Source organism: Drosophila mauritiana, chromosome 3L (assembly GCF_004382145.1).
Source record: "Drosophila mauritiana strain mau12 chromosome 3L, ASM438214v1, whole genome shotgun sequence".
Taxonomy (NCBI): Eukaryota; Metazoa; Arthropoda; class Insecta; order Diptera; family Drosophilidae; genus Drosophila; species Drosophila mauritiana.
The window spans coordinates 21,088,079-21,106,652 of record NC_046669.1 but is presented as its reverse complement, the minus strand read 5'-3'; the positions used below and the strand labels follow the sequence as shown (position 1 = coordinate 21,106,652).

Here is an 18,574-nt window from a genome sequence, read left to right as displayed (position 1 = left end):
GGGATCGCTTCTGGGATGGGATGGGATCGGATGGGATAGGATGGGTTGGGATGGGATCGGGCAGCAGGGATCGAGAATCGGGCCATACTGAGGGCGCGAGCCGGGGGACTCGGATTGGGGCGCATCATCATGTGCGCATTGCACGCACGTGATTAAAGCGCAGCCCCGTCGCGATGGAGGGGTTCTGGCGAGGGGATGAAGACGGGAAGACGGGCATTTGGCCAAGACCCGCTTATAAATCAGAATTCGCTCTTTTAGGGACGACAATGAACCCGGGCAAATGGTGGCGAACGATATGAAGGAAAGGGTTAGGGAAGCGCACTACATATTGATAAATAAATAAGATCGCCGCAAGGCTTTTGTCTCTGAATATTTGGTATCCGAGTGCCGCTCATTCCGCTGGTGGCAGGTTCAATGCACTGGTAACTGGTTTTAATTTAAATTAAATCGCCCCGCTCCCCCGGAAGATTTACGGACGGCATATTTGCTTGGCCCCAAAATTCAACGATCGAAATGTCAAAAATTAATTGCACCATAGAATTATGAGCGGAAACATTTGCAAATCGTTCGCCGATTGACACTTGACCCCGTCTTGTCCACTGACATATAAATTGTGGCGCCTAAAAAGAGCCGCAAGCATGGGTCCGGCCCGATTATCGGTCCCATTTCGTTGGCCAAGCCAACTGGCGGCACTTCTTTAGCCTCTAATCCGCGTCCATGGAGGAAGTTTTCGAGGTTCCAGGTCCAGGTACAGGTAGAGGTGGAGGTTCGGGGTAGAGGTTGTCCAGGTCTCGGGCCAGACATTCAAATCACCCGGAATCAATCAATTTCGGGACGGATTCGAGGTCTTGGCGCCGTCGGTTTATTCGGCCAAAGTAATATTAGCCCATCTAGGCGGCGAGGTCACAGCCAGTGGGGTTATTTCTCCCCGCGAAATCGTGCAAATATTCTAGGCTCATCGAGTAATTTGAATAATTTTTAAACATAAAGAAAGTTGATACACAAATCGAGTAATGAGAGCGCTACAGCCGAACGAAAAAGTTAAATCACGCAATAGAATCCAGATATTTACCTAGACTATTAAAATTTATTCTTATACTTTTTATGTTGATATTTCAGTCATCTTGCAGTGCACTACAGGTGAATCTGGCGTGTATATATTCTTGATCAGATTTAACAGCCGACTCGATATAGCCTATAGCTAGCCTTTTCAAATAGTCGTTTAAATGAAACTTTCCCAAAATCGGGCGATTATATCATAAAGCTGCCATAGGATCATTCGGAAAATTGATGGAAAACAATAAAAAGAAAAAGCAGTTTCGATGTTTTTGATCGTAAAGTAATTTTTATATACAAGCGTCGACTGCCAGAAGCTGGCTCTCTTTCTTGTTTTTGGCATTGTTTTAAGGTGTTCAACATATTTATGTAGGTATAAATGGTACTTGCTGTCAGGTATGAATCAACATGAAACTTGAAGTAGATATTAGAGAATTGGTGATGCCGAGAGAAGGACCAATTTTTTGGCCAAGGTGTGGGCCAATTGACTCTTGGCCTGCGCACGAGCCACCGCGCTGCCTTGATCTTGTGCTCAGTCAAGGGTTATTAACGCAATGTGTCTCGGATCTCGGGTATGGTATGTCGTGAAACGTGATCCGGCGGCCGGGAGAAAGGCGAAACGTAATATTAGAATGCCTTTTAATTAGCTAAGTTGGCTCTAAGGCCGCAGGATTACATAAAGCACTGTTACTGTTGCCAGGCGAACCTGGCCGTTTGGCACGGCTAACAGCCAAGTGACAGCTTTAATTAAACGGATAATGGGAATCGGACGACGGAGGCATACCGAATTATCGCCGGCTAAGCTAATGCCAAGATTAAGCACACCGTGAACGGAATTTCATTCGGCAGAGACAAGTTGTAATTGAAAGATCATAAATTACGCTGCCTCATCATCCCTGCTCGATTCGTACTACCAAGTCCGGCTAAATGTCTCACTCTCTACCATAAGATCTACATGCCAACAGGCACAGCGACAGGTACAGATCGTATATACCTCCGTATCGCTCAAGATCATGATCGCAGCAGAAGCCCCGAGTTGAGTTATGGTCGGTTATGGCCAGTCACAAATTTGACTACGCGCTCATTTATGCGAATTGTTTTTCACGACTCTGTTTTTGGGCCATGCCGAAAGGTTATTTACCCGCCTCCATGTCAATACAGAACGCAGATTGCCGGACTCCGACCCTCCATACGCTCCATAAGCTCCAGACCCTCGCAGATCGTCACTAACGATACCGTAAGTTGGCAAGTCAGGCGGTGGCAAGTTAGCCCGGTTCTAAGGGGGCGGGGGCGAAGCTCAGTCGCCATCGACACGATCTACATAACATTTGTTGCGGCTAATGGCTCCGCATTGCGAGCCGCTCCAAATATGGACATGAATGTCCAGTGGCCAATAAGGTTCGCTTGGGCTAGAATTCGGTCCTTGAGATTCTCCAGAAAGTTGGCCTTTGCAAACTTCTCACAAGACCATTTGGAATTAGAGCTAGTCAAAATCGGACAGCCATTGCGTATATCTTACATGAGTTCAAAGATTACATAGTTTCGAGATTCGTATAACATAACGATTATGCATTAAGATATTCCCCAGTAATATCTGTACTGTAGGTCAGTACCTGTGGGGAGTCCCTGTAGACTACATACATATGTGTGATTACTTCTTTGACCAACTTAAATGCCGATTTTATGCAATACAGCTTATAGCTACTTTTTGCCCACTCATTCAGGTGATCTGAATTCTAACTGTGGTTGGCTGAAAGCGCGCGCCGAACACAATAAGACCTAAGGAATCAGACCGGGTTCCTATTGCTATTGCCGTTTCTAACGCCATTGGCGATGCCTTTCCCGCCTCAACACTTTGTATATCGATATATCATTAGCGCTCTTTTGATTTACAATCGCCTTTTGTGCGCGGATTTCGCTATTTGGCCTTTTGTTGGGTCGTTTTTGTGGAGAGAGGCTCCGCGAGGAGACCGCAAAAGCGGTTGGCTAATAGATAATGGCCCATAGCACTTTCCTACCAGCCAACTCGAGCATCAGAGCCCATAAACCGAAATTCCGCATATGCAGAACGAATGAAAGTGTTCTCCATCCCGCAGTTGGTTTGAGTGTGGATCCTGAGCTAGGTCTGTGGATCGCGTCTGCAGATGGTTGCAACCAACCGCGGAGGGAAAAGTTGTGTCCGATGCTAATGTCCCGTAATATGAAATCTAATTGGAATAATTATGAAATGGAAAAGATACTTACGTATATAAATGTGTTCCAGAATTATATGCATATTTCTAAAAGTTTATGTTTCAGCGGATTATCACGGACGCTTAAGATAAATGGAGTTCTTACTGGTGCTAAATGGGAAATGAAGTATCATAGCTTTCGAGAGGAAATCCATAGACATCAGCAAGACTTCGAGCTATTTAGAACATTAGTTGTTGAAGCTATATACTGAACCTTAAATGCAGAAGAAGTAATGAATTGTGTACCAAATTTAAAGGATGTTTCAGTAAATTTTCATGCAATTCTACATTGCCAAAAATTATATAAAACGCCCTAAAGCCCAACTGCCTCCCACTCATCATGTTGCGTTCCTATAAGTGTTAGCCGGGTTAGCAAACGCACATCGAACTCAAACAAGTGTTTGTTCGACTTGGCTGCCGTCAAACTGGTCTCAAACGACTAAGCCGGTCCAAAGCCCAACTTGCAGAGCCGCCAGTCAGTTGCAGTTGGTCGATCGGAGCAAGCGGACGTATTAGCGCGAGAATCGAGAAGAATAAGACCGCAGAATTCAAGATCGAGGGCCTGCGAAGACTGAAGAATTAACTAACCTGAAGAATCGCGATCGCGTGTGCGTGGTTAGTGTGCGTTCGCGAGAGATGTGCCGCGTTTGATTACTTGATCAGAGGTCCAGGGCATCGAAGGTCACCACATCCAATGGCCGGTAGACGCCACCTGCTGCTGATCCTGCTGCTGATCATGCAGCTGATCGCCACCACGCCGGCGTCGCGCAGCCTCAGCGTTAATGGCAACAACATTTGGCGGCGGGTGCGCCTGGTGACCAGCCAGGAATCCGATCGCAACGCCTACCAGGTGCTCAAGCCGAGTAGCCGTAATGCCAGCAGCACCACCACTACTACCAGCACGACTACTAGTACTACAAGTAGCACCACTAGTACCACTACTCCGGCAGCCCCTCAGTCCCAGCGATCTGCCAAACAATTGGATCTCAATTTTCCGGGTGGCAATGTCTCCAGTGCTGCCCGTCTCGAAATGTCGACGGAATTCTTTGTAGTACCCACACTATCGGCCAGCAGTTCTAGCAGCACCACGTCCACCACCACACCAGCCACGCCCCGTCGGAGTTCGGGGGCGAAGGCGCGAGCAGCCGGCACCACTGGACGGGTGACTCCCGGGAGCAGCTCCAACAGCACGCCCCCCAGCATAGTGTCTACCCACTTGCCCTTCGCAGGACTACGCAAGGAGCCGTGGGTGGTGCCGGTGCTAGTTCTGGCCACCCTCACCATGCTCATGATGGCAGCCTTCGAGATCTTTGTGCTCTTCAAGGCCTGGCGGACGTCCCCGTCGCGTAGGCACCTCTTTCTGGGCCAGATGCTGCTCCTCGGCCTTTTCGCCTGCGCTAGTTTGGGGGCCATCATCACCGCACAGCCCTCGTTGATCAGCTGCGGAGCCATTCGTTTCGGAGTTGGCGTGGCCTACGCCCTGGTCTTTGCCGCCCTGCTGGTCAAGTGCGTATTTCTGATTAGTCTAAATGGAGGGGTCTATCTGCCGGCTCCATACCAGGGATTGCTGCTCCTCTTTGCGCTGCTCATCCAGGTGGCGATCGGAGGGCAGTGGCTGCTTACCCAACCACCGGAGGTGTACACCACCAGTGTGCCTGTGATGGGCAGTGGCTTCCTTAGCACCACGGTGGCCTCACAGACCAACTACTCGGCTCTGTTTTACCCCACGTCTTACACCACGCTGGACGGCACTCCGGAGATCTACACCCGGATAGCGGCGGTCAGCACCGTGCTAATACCGCTCTGCAAGACGCAGTTCTCGGAGCTGCTTTTTTCGCTGATCTACATTGTCTTTCTGATCGTCTTCATCGCCGTGCTGGCCATCAAGTCGCGTGGCATCAGGGACAACCACCGTGAGGCCACCTACATTGGGCTGGCCATCGGAGGAGCCATCCCCATTTGGCTGGGATGGATGCTATGCGGCCTGGCCGTGGCCGAACGGCACAAGGACGCTTGCGTAGCTTTCGGCCTGGTAGCCACTTCCGCCACGGTCTTCCTGGTGATGTTCATGCCCAAGGGTAGGCAACTGGCGGCCATGGGCAAGGAGGGCCTGTACGTGGAGGACCGCGAGGAGCAGTTCAGTTCCCTGAGTCGCGCCGGATCCGGCTACTCGCCCTCGTTCTTCCACTTCAAGCCCATCAAGTACGGCGTGATGAGCGGCTGCGGACTGCCGAACTCTGCATCCAACACGGGCCAGGGACTCAGCTCCAAACACTGCTCCAGTGCCAACAATGGAGGTGGTAAGTCCCGCTTCTACGAGCTTTTCCCCCCTAAATGTGTCACAATTTCTGCCCGAGGCGGTCGGACCCAACTCAAGCTAGATACAGTTCCATTTCGGCCCCATTCCTCTGCCCTTGTCAGCTGTCGGCCTCTGTTAATTTTGTAATAACTTTCTTTTCTTTCTTGCCTCATGTGCGCAAAGGGGCGGGGCTGGCAACCTCTTGAACTCTGTTTATCCATTTGCTTGGTCTTTCTAAAAGCAAAAACCAAGTCGGGGGAAGGAAAGCAAAAGTCTTAACTTTCAAACACTGTGAGCTTCAGCAGACTGTAGCCAACGAACAGTGGTTCGAGTAGCTAACATGAAAACTGATTCAAAAATAATACACAGTTTTTAGGTGAGAAAGTTACTAAGGGTTAGCGCGATATAAAAATCATAATCAATTGTGTCCAACATCATTGTTTATTATTATTCTGATGATTCTATGTACATTAGTTTTAAATGTCCAAGTATAGTGCCAATTAAAACCCAATTTTGCACTCAATCAGTTGAAAGAAAAATCCATTTCTCCGCTGCGGGACTCTCGGTTTCATTGTCATTGCCAATGTCAAACAAATAATTAGATAGTTTCGCGAACCGCGCCCTGTCATTATTTTCATTTGCATTGGTTTTGCATTTCTTTTCCAATTAGTATGTGTGGCAATTTTCCTTTTGCTGCGCTTCATTTGCCAGTGCGAGTATGCAAATTTGAGCGCTTTCATTTCTCGGCCACTGGCAATTGTGGGCAATTTTTCGCGGCGAATTTGCGTGGCTTGCAGCCACTGTGCGACGGCATTAACTGGGCTTAAAATTGTTTTGCCGGGCCGTGTAATTGTTTGGTATATTAATTTTGCCGACGCCGCAGTCGTCGTGTAAGCCAAGTGTAAAAAGAGCTCACATCCAACGATCCATCTGTCTTTCAGCTTTCGTTTTCATTTTCTATGTGAGAACGTCCAGGTTCGTGGGTTAGGTCTTTGATTAAGTTTTCGCTGCTGCGGCTTAAATCATTTCTTGCGATGCCAATAAAGCCATCAACACCGCTGAAAACTTATTAGTGGAATTTCACATTGGTCGGCGATAAATTTCGCTGTCAATGAGATTCGCTTTTCAAAGAGCAAGTGGAACTGACTTGCAATTTTCGGCCATTTATTAACTGTCTGGCAGAAACAATGTTTGGATTTATGTGTATTATATTTATTAGTTTTCGTTTTCTTCTTTCTAAACAATAACAAGGCTCAAAGGGCTCTAAACTATTTTAGCTTTCTAATGAAAGCACAAGTTGAGTGGTTTATGTGTGTGGCAAACTGGAATGATATGGGGGACTTCGGGGAAGGAAGGGCGCCCACTGGGGGCTTCAAAATGTGCGTGCTTGAGCCACGTAACACTTTACGTAATTTAATTAAAGTAAATACATCAAAAAAGTATGATTACAGCCAGCAAAAGCATTTCGAATGGAAATGGGAGAGGAAAACTTAAGGTAGTTCATGTGAAAAACGAAGCAGAAAGGCTCTGCGCACAGCGTTAGGCAATTGAAAATTGGAAGCGATGGAATAACTTTATAAACCTACCACAGGCCCATCCAAAGTGAAGATATTATAGATTTTTAAACTATTTCAAATCCAGCTACCTAATAATTTGCGTAGTGCCCAAGCGCTGCAATAGGTCTCCAAATTATTACAATGCATTGGTAGACCCAAGTAGGAAGCGTTTTACATGGCAGCTACTTGACGACGACTCCAAGTCCAAATCCGAATCCGAATCCCAATTCCAATCCGACACAGTATGTGAGGCATGCAGAAGGGGCAGGACAAAAGCCGTGGTGCAGCTGAAACTTTGGGGAAGCTGGAGCCGAATCTGGAGTTGGAGCCACGGCCCACAAGCCAAAGTGCCTGTGGGCAGCCCAGGCTCAGAGCTCAGAGACTCGGATTCCGATTTCAGTTCCAATTCCAATTCCTATTCCGACTCGGTGCTCGGCTGAAGAAAGGAGGCTGAAGCAAGTGAGGCAGCAGCAGCCGGGGACAGACGAAATATAGGTAGGTTCGTATATAGATAGATAAATGAGAGATATAGTGCTCTGGCCCGGCTACATATATATACGTCAAGCTGTCTGCAATTGAAAGTGCATTTGAGGGGTAACAGAAATCAACGACGAACGAAAAAATAGGCAGCAGGCAGAAACCTTAAGAGCCAAAGACAAATGTCTGGAGACACACGGAGCACAGCAAAATCAAAGTAGGCACAGAGCTTAACAAGCAAAAGAAGCAAACATCAGCCGAGAGCTGCAATCGCTGCCATTATCGTACCCAGACCAGACCAGACCAGAGCCATACCTCAGCCCATAGTCTAACCCGATCCAATCCAATCCGATCCGATCCGATCCAGAAACATGTGTGTGGGTTGTGTAGTTGTCTCGCTGACTCTTCGACTCCGACTCCGATTCGACTTCAACTTGAGCCAGGCTGAGTGAAGTGAGCCAAAGGCAGAGACAGCAAGGGTTCCGGCTTGATTAAGGGCACAGAAAGAAAAAACTGGAGCTACATGTGGGCAGCGGCTGAAAATTTACATAAGGCGATGAGGCAAGAGAAAAATCAAAAGTTTTTCCCTTTTCGTGCCATTGCTCGGACTGATTGAAGAGCAAATGACTTGGGCAACGAACTTGATTTGGCTGGCTTGAGTTGACAGCTTAAGGAGAGGCAAATTATTGTATGTGTGCCCCTGAAGTAAGATGCAATCTACTGCTAAGGTTCTCGATCATGTACAAGTTGAAAATCCATGGGCCCAGGCAGGAAATAAAACGATTACATACCTAGGCCTCTGCATGGGCATTTGAACAAATGCAGAACTGATTTTTTAAATAAGATTAGCTGATACATAAACTATTTTGTACAGCAATTAATAACATCGCCTAAATACTACTATTAAATCGGCTTGATATGGTTAAAAAGCAAAAGTAATAGCTACCTTAAAGGATGCTATATCTTCGGAACTCCACTTTGGCAATTACATATACAGAGGTGGTCAAAAGTATTTACACAACGAGCTTTTTTTTCAATTGTCAACTAATTGAAAAAAAAGCTCGTTGTGTAAATACTTTTGACCACCTCTGTATAAACACACTAATTTGGAGCACTTTCATTTCAATCAGTTGCTTAATGAACTGAAATGTGTTAATAAGTAAACGTACTAAAGAACTTTCATGACCTTAAATCATAAATGTGCTCCAAATTAGGATTCCTACAACTGGTAAGCCGAAACCGCGAGGTGAATCGAAAGCCATTTCCAATAAATCCATAATATCGAATTTCCTGCCAAGCCTTTAAACATACACACTCACTGGCACTTGTGTGTGTGGTCGTTGGCAGCAAGCAGTTCGGCACATAATTCACTGAACAATTTGCAACAATAAACTAAACGACAGCTAACGGCGTTGACGCCAAGGAATGAGCCGGGCCAAAAGATTCCAGGGCAAGGGCAGGGGCAGGGCATGGCCAGGGGATCAGTGGACCGGGGGAAAGGGCGCAGACAGAGGCCAGCTCTCGATGATTGCCGCCATGAAGTCAAAGTCGAAGGCGAGGAATGAACGCAGATTGACAGCTGCAGCTTGGGTCTTTCGTGCACACAGAAAAATGTAGATCTCTTTTAAATGGATATACAAAGCTATGCAAAACCACTGCTTAAATAATTTTATTTAAAAGCAAGAAGGAAGGATTGAAGGGTATAAAATTCAGATTTTAGATATTTAAACAATAAAAAAAGCTAGTCGAGGTTTTTTTTGCAGTAATTATAATTTGGAAAAAACTACACCAAAACGAAATTTGTATGATCAAAAATAACCATACTGTGATTTCTATTATATTGAATATGATATTGATCCGATTTGATAAAACCTAACCCGCAATCATGTGATTATGACGATGGTTGGACGAACATGAACATGTTCGACACGGCTGTTGATAGTCATCAAAGATATATATTTTTCAAATGGTTTTTAAATATCTCCTTTACAGCGGAGCAAATGTCTGTCTAAAATCCATATACCCATTGCAAGGGTGGAAAAAAATAATAGTAATTACTAATTATTCCATTAAAATTATTAAAGCTAGTAACAATAAGGAGTTGGATTGTAAAGTTCGTTGCCTAAGTCATTTGTTTTGGATAGCATAAAACACATTATTCAACGAAAATCTAAGGCATGTTTAAGTGAGTTAATCGTGTGGTGTGTATTTCATTATAATTTCTTGCTGTGTGGGTCCAGATTTGGCTGGATGCGGCGGAAAGGATGTCGTGGGGATGACCAGGCTGTTGCCGCTGATTGGACGAGAGTTCAAGGTTGCTGGGTTGCTTTAATTGAAGTCGCATTGTTGTAAGCGCTTCGGGCAGCTGTTAACAACGAGCGGCGCGATGACAGGCGGTGCCACAAAAATAGATACTCGTACATACTTCCGTTGCCGCTGCGTGATGTTATCATAATACCCTAACCCCTGGGCCCCGCCGAACGCTTGGTGGGAAAACTGCAACTGGAATCTGTGCGCAGATGCCTCCCGAGACGATCCAGTGACCTTATCGGTCCGCAGAGTGTCCCATCTTCGACTTGGCAATGACGCCACTTGGCCAGTTGGTCAGTAAGACGGACACCGGGGCCATCAATCTAGGCACCTGGGCATCTGCCAGCGGTCTTTGTTCTCTCTTCTCGGCATCGCAATTTTTTGTAATTTTATTGAGTGACTTTATGCCAGGCAGCCACATACATAAAATCGATCATTCATGCCCGTGGAGCCGGGCAGATCCAACAGATTCGAGCAGACCTTGGAAGGTTAAAGCTTGTCGCTACACTCCTGAGACCCGTGCGGAAATTTTTTTATATTTGTCTTATATGTTTATCGATCGATGGGGATTTGTCAATAAAGAGCCCAGGGAGGCCACATAGTCATTTAACTGTGAACAGTCCAGAGATTGGCTTTGTATCTGATATTTTTTTACTTTTCGCACACTTGAGGACCTGAAGCTTAGCTCCATCCGAGGTTTCCTGTGTTATTGATGGATACTTCCAAAAGGTTGCTTCATTGTCGTAAACCAGTTGTACCAATGAAGCTAAGCTAAAAGAAATCTCATTTATGTGATGAGAAGTGCATAAATTATGGCCATTATTATATTAGATTCTTTTGTAGAAATTATATTTTGCGCACAAAACTAATTGGAAAGTATTAAGTTTCTGCCTGAAGAGTGAACCCAGGTTCGTTCCCTTAGTCTTTTGTTTGCTGCATTAATATACATAACAATTATGCTTAATAAAAGAGTTCAACAAATTGTTACCTTAGTCTTTCGTTATTTAAATCGAAAATACTTACCAGCAAAAAACATTAACAACGATAACAGAAAGTACGATACAAAAGAATTGTAATGTTAATTTGAATATTATTTCTTTATTTACCATTAGCTTTGTTGTAGGAAACACATTTTTCATTTATTTCCCGAAGTAAACATATAAGAGATAGCACAAATTGTTATATTTGATTGCCTGGCTGTCAGTTATTGGAAACAAATTTAAAGCAATCTAAAAAACACATCAGACAGCAATTTCCATCAAATGATTTTTGTTAACCTGGCTTTGTTTAGAGCATAACTTTGCCGTGGGGCACCCATCGAAACGCTTCGACCAGCATCAGCTGTCGAAAATATGACATAAAAAAGATTCGATTAGCCTCAATTGTTCTAAGACCACTGCCAGCTAACCAAAGACTGAGGCAACGAACTTGAAATTGAAAAACCAAAGAGCAAAAACAAAAACAAAAGAACAAAACAGAGCGGCGCGGGGCAGAAAACTTGACAACGATGATGGGCAAGATGATAATCACGATGATGACGATGGCGCAATGTACAAATCTGTGAAGTACGTGTTGTTGAGTATCGTAACCAACTTCAGTTTGCAGTCGGCCGCGGGGGCTGTGTATGGGACTTAATATATGAGTTGGGTAAATGCTGCCAGCACGTGCTTGAAACGAGCGTCACTGTATATTACCACAAAATTATAGCGGTTTGCAATAGGAGCCGCTGCCACGGATAGCCGGGCTGGATGCTGTGGAGCGATGATATTTAGTTTTGCCTAGAAGTGCCAGCAGCCGGCCAGCAGCGTAATCGATAACCAGTTCCGAATTGCGGCAATGAAACCGAAAGCGGAAAAGCCAACTCAGGTCTTGGTACCAGCTTTTAGCCCGGCTCAAAGCGGTTCAGTCCATCAGATCGCGGGGTGAGCGGATCTGAGGAAGCCGAGGGAGCCAATGAGCCGTGCGCCAATGCACATGCTGAAATTATTACGCTAAATTGGCCAGGAGATCTCCTCGGCCTTACGGTATATTCATCGGCTCGTGGTTGCCGCCCAGGGATAAAAGAATAGGTGCATATACGAAGAGTGAGATATGGGTCCGCATAAAAAGAATGACTAATGTAAAGTGTTAGTCCCTACTGCTACAATTAGCCATTGCAAACAATAAACAATCAACAATAGATAATTTTAAATTGAATATACGATTCAACATTTTAAATTAGTTTGCATTCTGTTCTAACATATTTTATAAAAATATGCAAAGATTTGAAAATCCAAAATAAGAACCCTAGGCAAATATTAAAAGTTTGGCTTGCGGTTTAAATATTCCTAGTCATGTGTACTTATCCAAATTAAAGCATTAAAATATATAGATCAAAGAATTGATACTTAGGAATTCATGTAAAACTCTTAAAACAATCTGATCGTGAGTCAGAGTGTCACTTCAAATTTCTAATAGGTATGGTAGTAAAGTAAGCAAATGAATCCGTTGGATGTTTCTTTTACACGTTTTATTCATGTTGTTTAGTGAAATAGCCATACAAAAGTGTCCAAGGAGATCGCTTGACCGCTTTTGTGGTGCTTTAACCTTATAGTAAGATATATCTATGGCTTCTGGATGTTATACACGACCCAGCTCCCATCTCTGAAGCACTCACTTAGCTGAAATGTAAATTGAATTGTAGCAATTCGAAGGTCATACGCCCTTAGCCGAAATATGCAAATTGCGCAGAGTTGCGGCCATGTGAAAAATGCTTTTCTTCCGCCTCGCAATGGAATGGAAAACCTCCGAAGCGCAGTTCATGACAATGAACTCTGACTGGAGGAGATAGGGGGAGTTGGGTGGGGATGCGATGGGATGGGATAGAAGGGGATGGGATGGGATGGGATAGATGGGGATGGGATGGGATGGCTTAGAACGAACGTGGCCAATTAGTTATAATGCTGCTTCGTGATATCACAACATCTGGCAACTCACTCTCAAAGAGCCAGACAACGACCAAGGCAAAAGCAACAACCTTTGGCGCTGCGGCCGGAGGCAGAAAGAAAGAGTCAACGCCGAAGCCAATGAGGAAAGTCTGGAAAAGCAAAAAGCCAGCGCTCGGCGAAGAAATTACTCAAGTCTGCAAAGTATGTAGCAACTAACAACAGCAGCAGCAGTAACAAAGGCAACTCGGCTGTGGCAAAAACAACAGCGGCGAAGGCAACTGGCCAACTGAGCAACTGAGCTGGGCCTACAACAAAAACGAACAATGACAATCTGCACGTAGCAATCAGTCAACGTGCGGCAGTTGGTTTAACTCCAACTTGTTGCCAGCTAGATAGAAGATACTGGGCCCAGGGTGAGGAAGAAGATGCAGTGAAGCGGGGGCGGGGCCGGGGCACTCCGACAAACTGCAAATGCAAAATGCAAAACGTGGCTCTGTCTCCGCCAATAGAGATGGGCAATTTTAATGAATTTTCCCCGGCCGGTGAAAGAGGCAGAAATAATTAAATGCAAGTGAGGAAAAGTAAAAACAGCCGGGCCAGCACACGGAAAGAGGAATTAAAAGTGGGAAAATAATGGAGATGGAATAAATCGCCCAGCTCAAGAAGGGGAATAATTCATAGGAAGAATTTCTACAGTAGCCGGAAAGACATGCTTTGGGTACATATTTCAATTGCCACAGGAACACATAACTTCAGTTGGATAACGCCAATTAATGGTGGTATGGAAAATAAGTAACTTTTTATTTTTTAAAGTTTGATACAATAATATTACAAATAGACCATAAAGTGGCATTTCTGCAATCCACTGTAGCTAATAAAGGGTTTACATACTAAATTTAAAACAAAAATGCAATAAGCATTTTTCTAGTGTCAATTTTTCTTATTAACTAGATCTATAAAAGGGAAAAACAATTTTTAAACATATTTTTAAATAAAGTCAGGGGCACGTATTTCTGCCATCTCTAGCCATATAAATAGGACTCCTCAACTCCTCTGGTGGGTACACCAACACCAAAGAAATCCAATCTCTAGAATGGCAATACATATTTGCACTTAATTAGCGTTTTTCGTTATATTTCGTCTCGTTGCGCTAAGTTGGCTGTCAGCTGTGAGCTAAAGTAGCATATTTAATGCTGGCGCACATAATTCATAATGGCCAAGTGAGCTGACAGACGGCTCAAATCGGAGAGAAAGATTTTCTAGTTGGTCTCGGCCCAAACGGAATTAAGCCAAATTTGCCGCTTCAGCTGGCGGCGGCTGCTGCTGAAAACTAGTTTCTTTTTTAACGCGAAATGCAAAAGCCTGCCCACCGCAGATACAGATACAGATACACATATATATGGAGTCACAGTCACGGATACAGATACATATACAGATACGGATTCCGATTCCGGCACACACATGCAGTTTCATTTTCTGACACATAATTCCACATTCGTGGTAGGGGAAACAGAACAGAAGTCTCAGAAAAACAAGCGGGCTTAATTGCAGTATTTGCTCTAAGTTAATTAGAAGCCCAAGAAAGTGCCACGGAAAAAGGAGGTTGGCATGTTACAGCAGCTTTTAACACCGTTCAGAGTTCAGATCCCCCGATTTTCCAGCCTCTCTTCTCGTCCCGCTTTTAGTCAGTTTTCATGTCATTAACACAGTTTGCCACACTCGTTCAATTCGTTGGCCCACAGAGCTGTTGAAAATATAATAATAATCGTAAGTTATTGCCCCAGCTGCAGTCCGTTGCTTTAACTCGCATTTGTTAGGCTTTAGCCCTCTCGAGTGAATATTAACCAGAAGTTCATGGGCCAACTGGCTGCTGATTATGCCAAGTGTACCACAGCTATAAAAAGCCCAACAATTAGGTCTGGTTCTTATCTAAAAGGGGAACTGGATTGCTGAATCGAGGGAAACCAAAGATTTGGCTAAACTTTAAGTTAATTTTAAGTCAGTTAAGGGGGAAAATCGCAACTGCTACCATAACGCACATTTTTTATTGGGCGTCGTGAAAAAATTGTGTAGCAAGCCTCTGGGTATTTTGCTATGCAAGTTTTTTTAACCCCTAAGGGTACTGAAGGTCACAGCTCCGTAAAATGGATAAACAAGGGCAAAAACTGTTTGCAAGTCCAACACAAACCGATTAAGATTCCAGTGGATATAGCTCGGGGTTTTGCCCAATACCCGTAAAAACAAAAATAAATGCACACTAGTGGGACTGACTTTCTCCATGGCTCGAGGGTGCAGAGTTAGCCCATTGACATGAAATCGTTTGACATCATTAGGGCCGCCATAAATTGGCCGGCAAAAGTGTGAAATATGGCAATATGGGTAATTTCCTCGAATTGGGAACATCTGCGTCTGGGTTCGGGCTCTGGGTCAGGCCAATTAAGGCTGACCGTGGGCAGGATTGTGACATATTTACTGATTTATCTGCGAGCATTTGGCTAAGGTTGCAATCTAAGCACATGAAAACAAAACACATATATATATAAACACACCTATTTATTATTTTATTTTTTTTACTTCTTATTTGTCTTGTCATGCATATATATGTCATCAAAAACCACCGCCAACCAACACGACACTCATCTACAACATCAACAACGAAAACGAAAACATCCTCATCATCATCACCAATGCATCGACTCTATATACATATCTCCCCTTATCGTTAAAACATACTTCACCTCCATCATTATCATCATCATCATCACATTCAAACCTTGTCAAACGTAATCAAAAAATTCTCGACACGCTCACGACCCGCACACTTGCATATGTCATTTCATAATCCATTCGTGTGGTATCTGTAATTTTTTCATTACCTTCATGTTCATCAATCATTCGGAACCTTTTTCATTGCTGGTTGACTCTTTTGGTTTTGTTTCCGGTATTTTTACCTTTTCGAAACTTAATCGAATTTACATTTATTGTCAAAAACCAATAATTACTGTACATATATGTTTATCCTATACGTAATACTACCTATGCGCGTGTGTGGGTCACGACTGGTTTTGTTAATGGTTTTGTTACTCTGGGATCTGGGCACTGGGACTCCCAACCACACACGCACCCACTCCTCCACCACCGCACCACCGCTCTACCGCACCTCGCACCCCGCAATCCGCCGACAGATCGGGTTGCTCTGGTCACCGCCGCACCGCCGAGCTATACGCGTATGTATCACTATTTTCCAGCACACCTGAGTCCGCACCCGTTCTGCTATTATCCTCCCGCACCACCACCACCACTGCCACCGCAACCACCGCCACCACAGCAAGCCGCACCGCCCACGCTCACGCCGTTGACCCTCAAGCAGTTGGGCAACTCGCTAACCTCCATGACACAAGCGGCGCAGTTGGCCAAAACGCTGCGCTATGCGCCAGGTAATACTCGCCGGTTGCTGGCCATCCCCTAGGGATATTGCCGTTTGTCTGCAGGGAGGGAGTCATCCGAAAGTGGTGTACACATATTGTGCAATTGGGTGGATAGCATCCACTAGCAGTTTTGGGTTACTGTACTCTAAAGGTAGAGACAATAAATATTTATAGATTTATTTGCTAACGAACCATGGCTTAAAATATTTATTTGTTTAATTTATGCACACTTTACCAAATCAATTTTCATTTAATTCATAAACATAAAATTTTTTTGCAAATTTAAATAGAATTATTTGAAACGGCTTTTCAAGGGGAGGGAAAACTATAAAATACACGACATATAGTCAATCGATGATTGTTTTATGAACTGAATTATATTAATGTTGGTAATAAATTAAACTTAACTGACTTATTGATTAATCAGCTAATGATTTAACCAATAGTAGTTAAAAGGAAACCATATACGGGATGTACTACCATAATTTGTAACCCCACTCGAGGATACGCATTCCTGCACTCAAACCGTACTACCCATGAGCACTAAGGCTGTTCCCGAACTCCGAATGGATAGTAATTCTGAATTTTTCCAGGCATGTTTATACGACCAGACGAAACGAATCTCTACACCACGCTGGAGCCCACGTTGAGCAGCAATCCGAATGTGTACTTCCAGCGCAGTGGGGCCGTCCATCCCGGCATCCTGTACTGAGTAATCCCGAGGAGATCCCAAGGAGCACCGAGCATCGAGAACACTGGAACTGAGTATTTTTTCTTAACTTTAAGGTACGGCTCCCAAGGAGCAGCAATAAGCGAATGATTTTCCACGATCATTTCACATAGTGTAATAATTTTGTCATAACTGCTAAGATCTTTGCATCTAAGTTTGCGAAACGAAGAATACATATAGCGACCTAGTAGACTAAGGATCGGACCCCACCTGACCCCGGGAATTTTGATATATTCCTATCGGTCGGTCAGAGGGTTCGTGGAAGTTCGTGGATCTGCGGAGTGCAGTCCTACATATAGTTTAGCAATATCGACCATCTACACTGGTTACATTTTACACACTCGCTGTAGCAACGATTCTATCAAATAAGTCCTTGAAGGCAGTTAGCTGGCCTCGCGATTCCTAAATAATCTTACCGAGTTATTTCTGGCTTGTGATTTATTAAAGTAAATTGTCCATCAAAAGTTTTGATAGCATTCGAACAGCTCTGCTGCTCTGAAATAACTCAAGAACGCAGGGGCAAGCCATCTGGATTAAATATCTCGACCAAAACTCGGCTCGAATTTGCGTTAAGAGCATTCAGCTCAATTGTAAAGGCAGTGAGAAGTCCCTGAAATCCACCTGATGTTCGTCGGATATATTTGTACAGATGTTTTGCCCCTGCGAACACACATACTCCAGTAAGTAATAGTAATAGGCTTAATATCCATTTGTCTAGCCAAGTAAAGCGATCGCTTAAGCAAACACGAAATGTTGTACATACTGCAATGGCCCCGAGCCACACACACACACGCACACTCGGTGAGCAAGCCAATCTCAATAAAAGAAAAGAAACCGAATAACAACTCTCGATTGCCGCACAGGAACATCAGCAATGACGATTACAATTAACTATAATTGCAAATTATTCGCATAGCAATGCCTATTAACGCCTGCTTGGCCCACAGAGGGGTCGCTCCAGGAGGAGGACTCGATGGGATGGGATGGGAGGGAATAGGATGGGATGGGATGGGGTCCAAGTGCGGGGAGGATTATTGGATGCCGACGCGGCGCTACATGTTTCAAATAATTTGTTAACGCCTTTCAGCCGGCGATTGGTTTGGGTGCAGCTCGTCCGGAGCTGTATTGGAATAGATAAACGTTCGACGATTATCGCCTGGTTCTAAGTGCTCCATGGAGCTCTTCCCATTGCAAGACGCGACGACGCCTCTGACGACTTGACCCCATATATGGCGTGGAGCGGTCCAGGGACTACCACTACCACTACCACCACCACTTCCACTTCTACTGACCACGTCGAGTGCATGCTTAGGGCGTGTTCGCCAGGAGGATGCGAGGTGGAAGGAGCGCCTCCACTCCATCCCCACATTAATTAAGTGCAACAATGCGGTGCGGATGGAGTGGCCAGGACGGAGTGGGGCATGGCCGGCCAACATTCCCATCCACATCTCCAGGCAGTCACATCGTTCGCTCGTATTAATGACATTTCTCACGAACATTTTACCAGGGCAGTCAACACAAGGAGCTCTTGTCCAGCCGAAGACACTGAGATAAATGCCT

General features: G+C 44.8%; 1 protein-coding gene across 2 annotated transcripts; it reads left to right on the top strand.

The window, feature by feature from the left end:
* Window positions 1-3,758: 3,758 nt before the first annotated feature.
* On the top strand, window positions 3,759-17,853 carry LOC117139100. Of its 2 annotated transcripts, XM_033301231.1 has the most exons (3): window positions 3,759-5,587; window positions 16,042-16,293; window positions 16,878-17,853. In XM_033301231.1, the coding sequence occupies exons 1-3, from the start codon at window positions 3,982-3,984 to the stop codon at window positions 16,994-16,996; spliced, it is 1,977 nt and encodes a 658-aa protein (XP_033157122.1). In that variant the 5' UTR covers window positions 3,759-3,981; the 3' UTR covers window positions 16,997-17,853. The 2 variants fall into 2 exon arrangements, with proteins under 2 accessions (XP_033157122.1, XP_033157123.1); XM_033301232.1 differs by lacking the exon at window positions 16,042-16,293.
* Window positions 17,854-18,574: the final 721 nt, after the last annotated feature.

Excerpts from the sequence above, each read along its gene's own strand:
- LOC117139100 (XM_033301231.1), top strand. The coding sequence starts at position 3,982 with ATGGCCGGTAGACGCCACCTGCTGCTGATCCTGCTGCTGATCATGCAG. Across the intron at positions 5,588-16,041 it reads CAGTGCCAACAATGGAGGTG|ATCGGGTTGCTCTGGTCACC; the intron begins GTAAGTCCCGCT and ends ATCCGCCGACAG. Across the intron at positions 16,294-16,877 it reads AACGCTGCGCTATGCGCCAG|GCATGTTTATACGACCAGAC; the intron begins GTAATACTCGCC and ends GAATTTTTCCAG.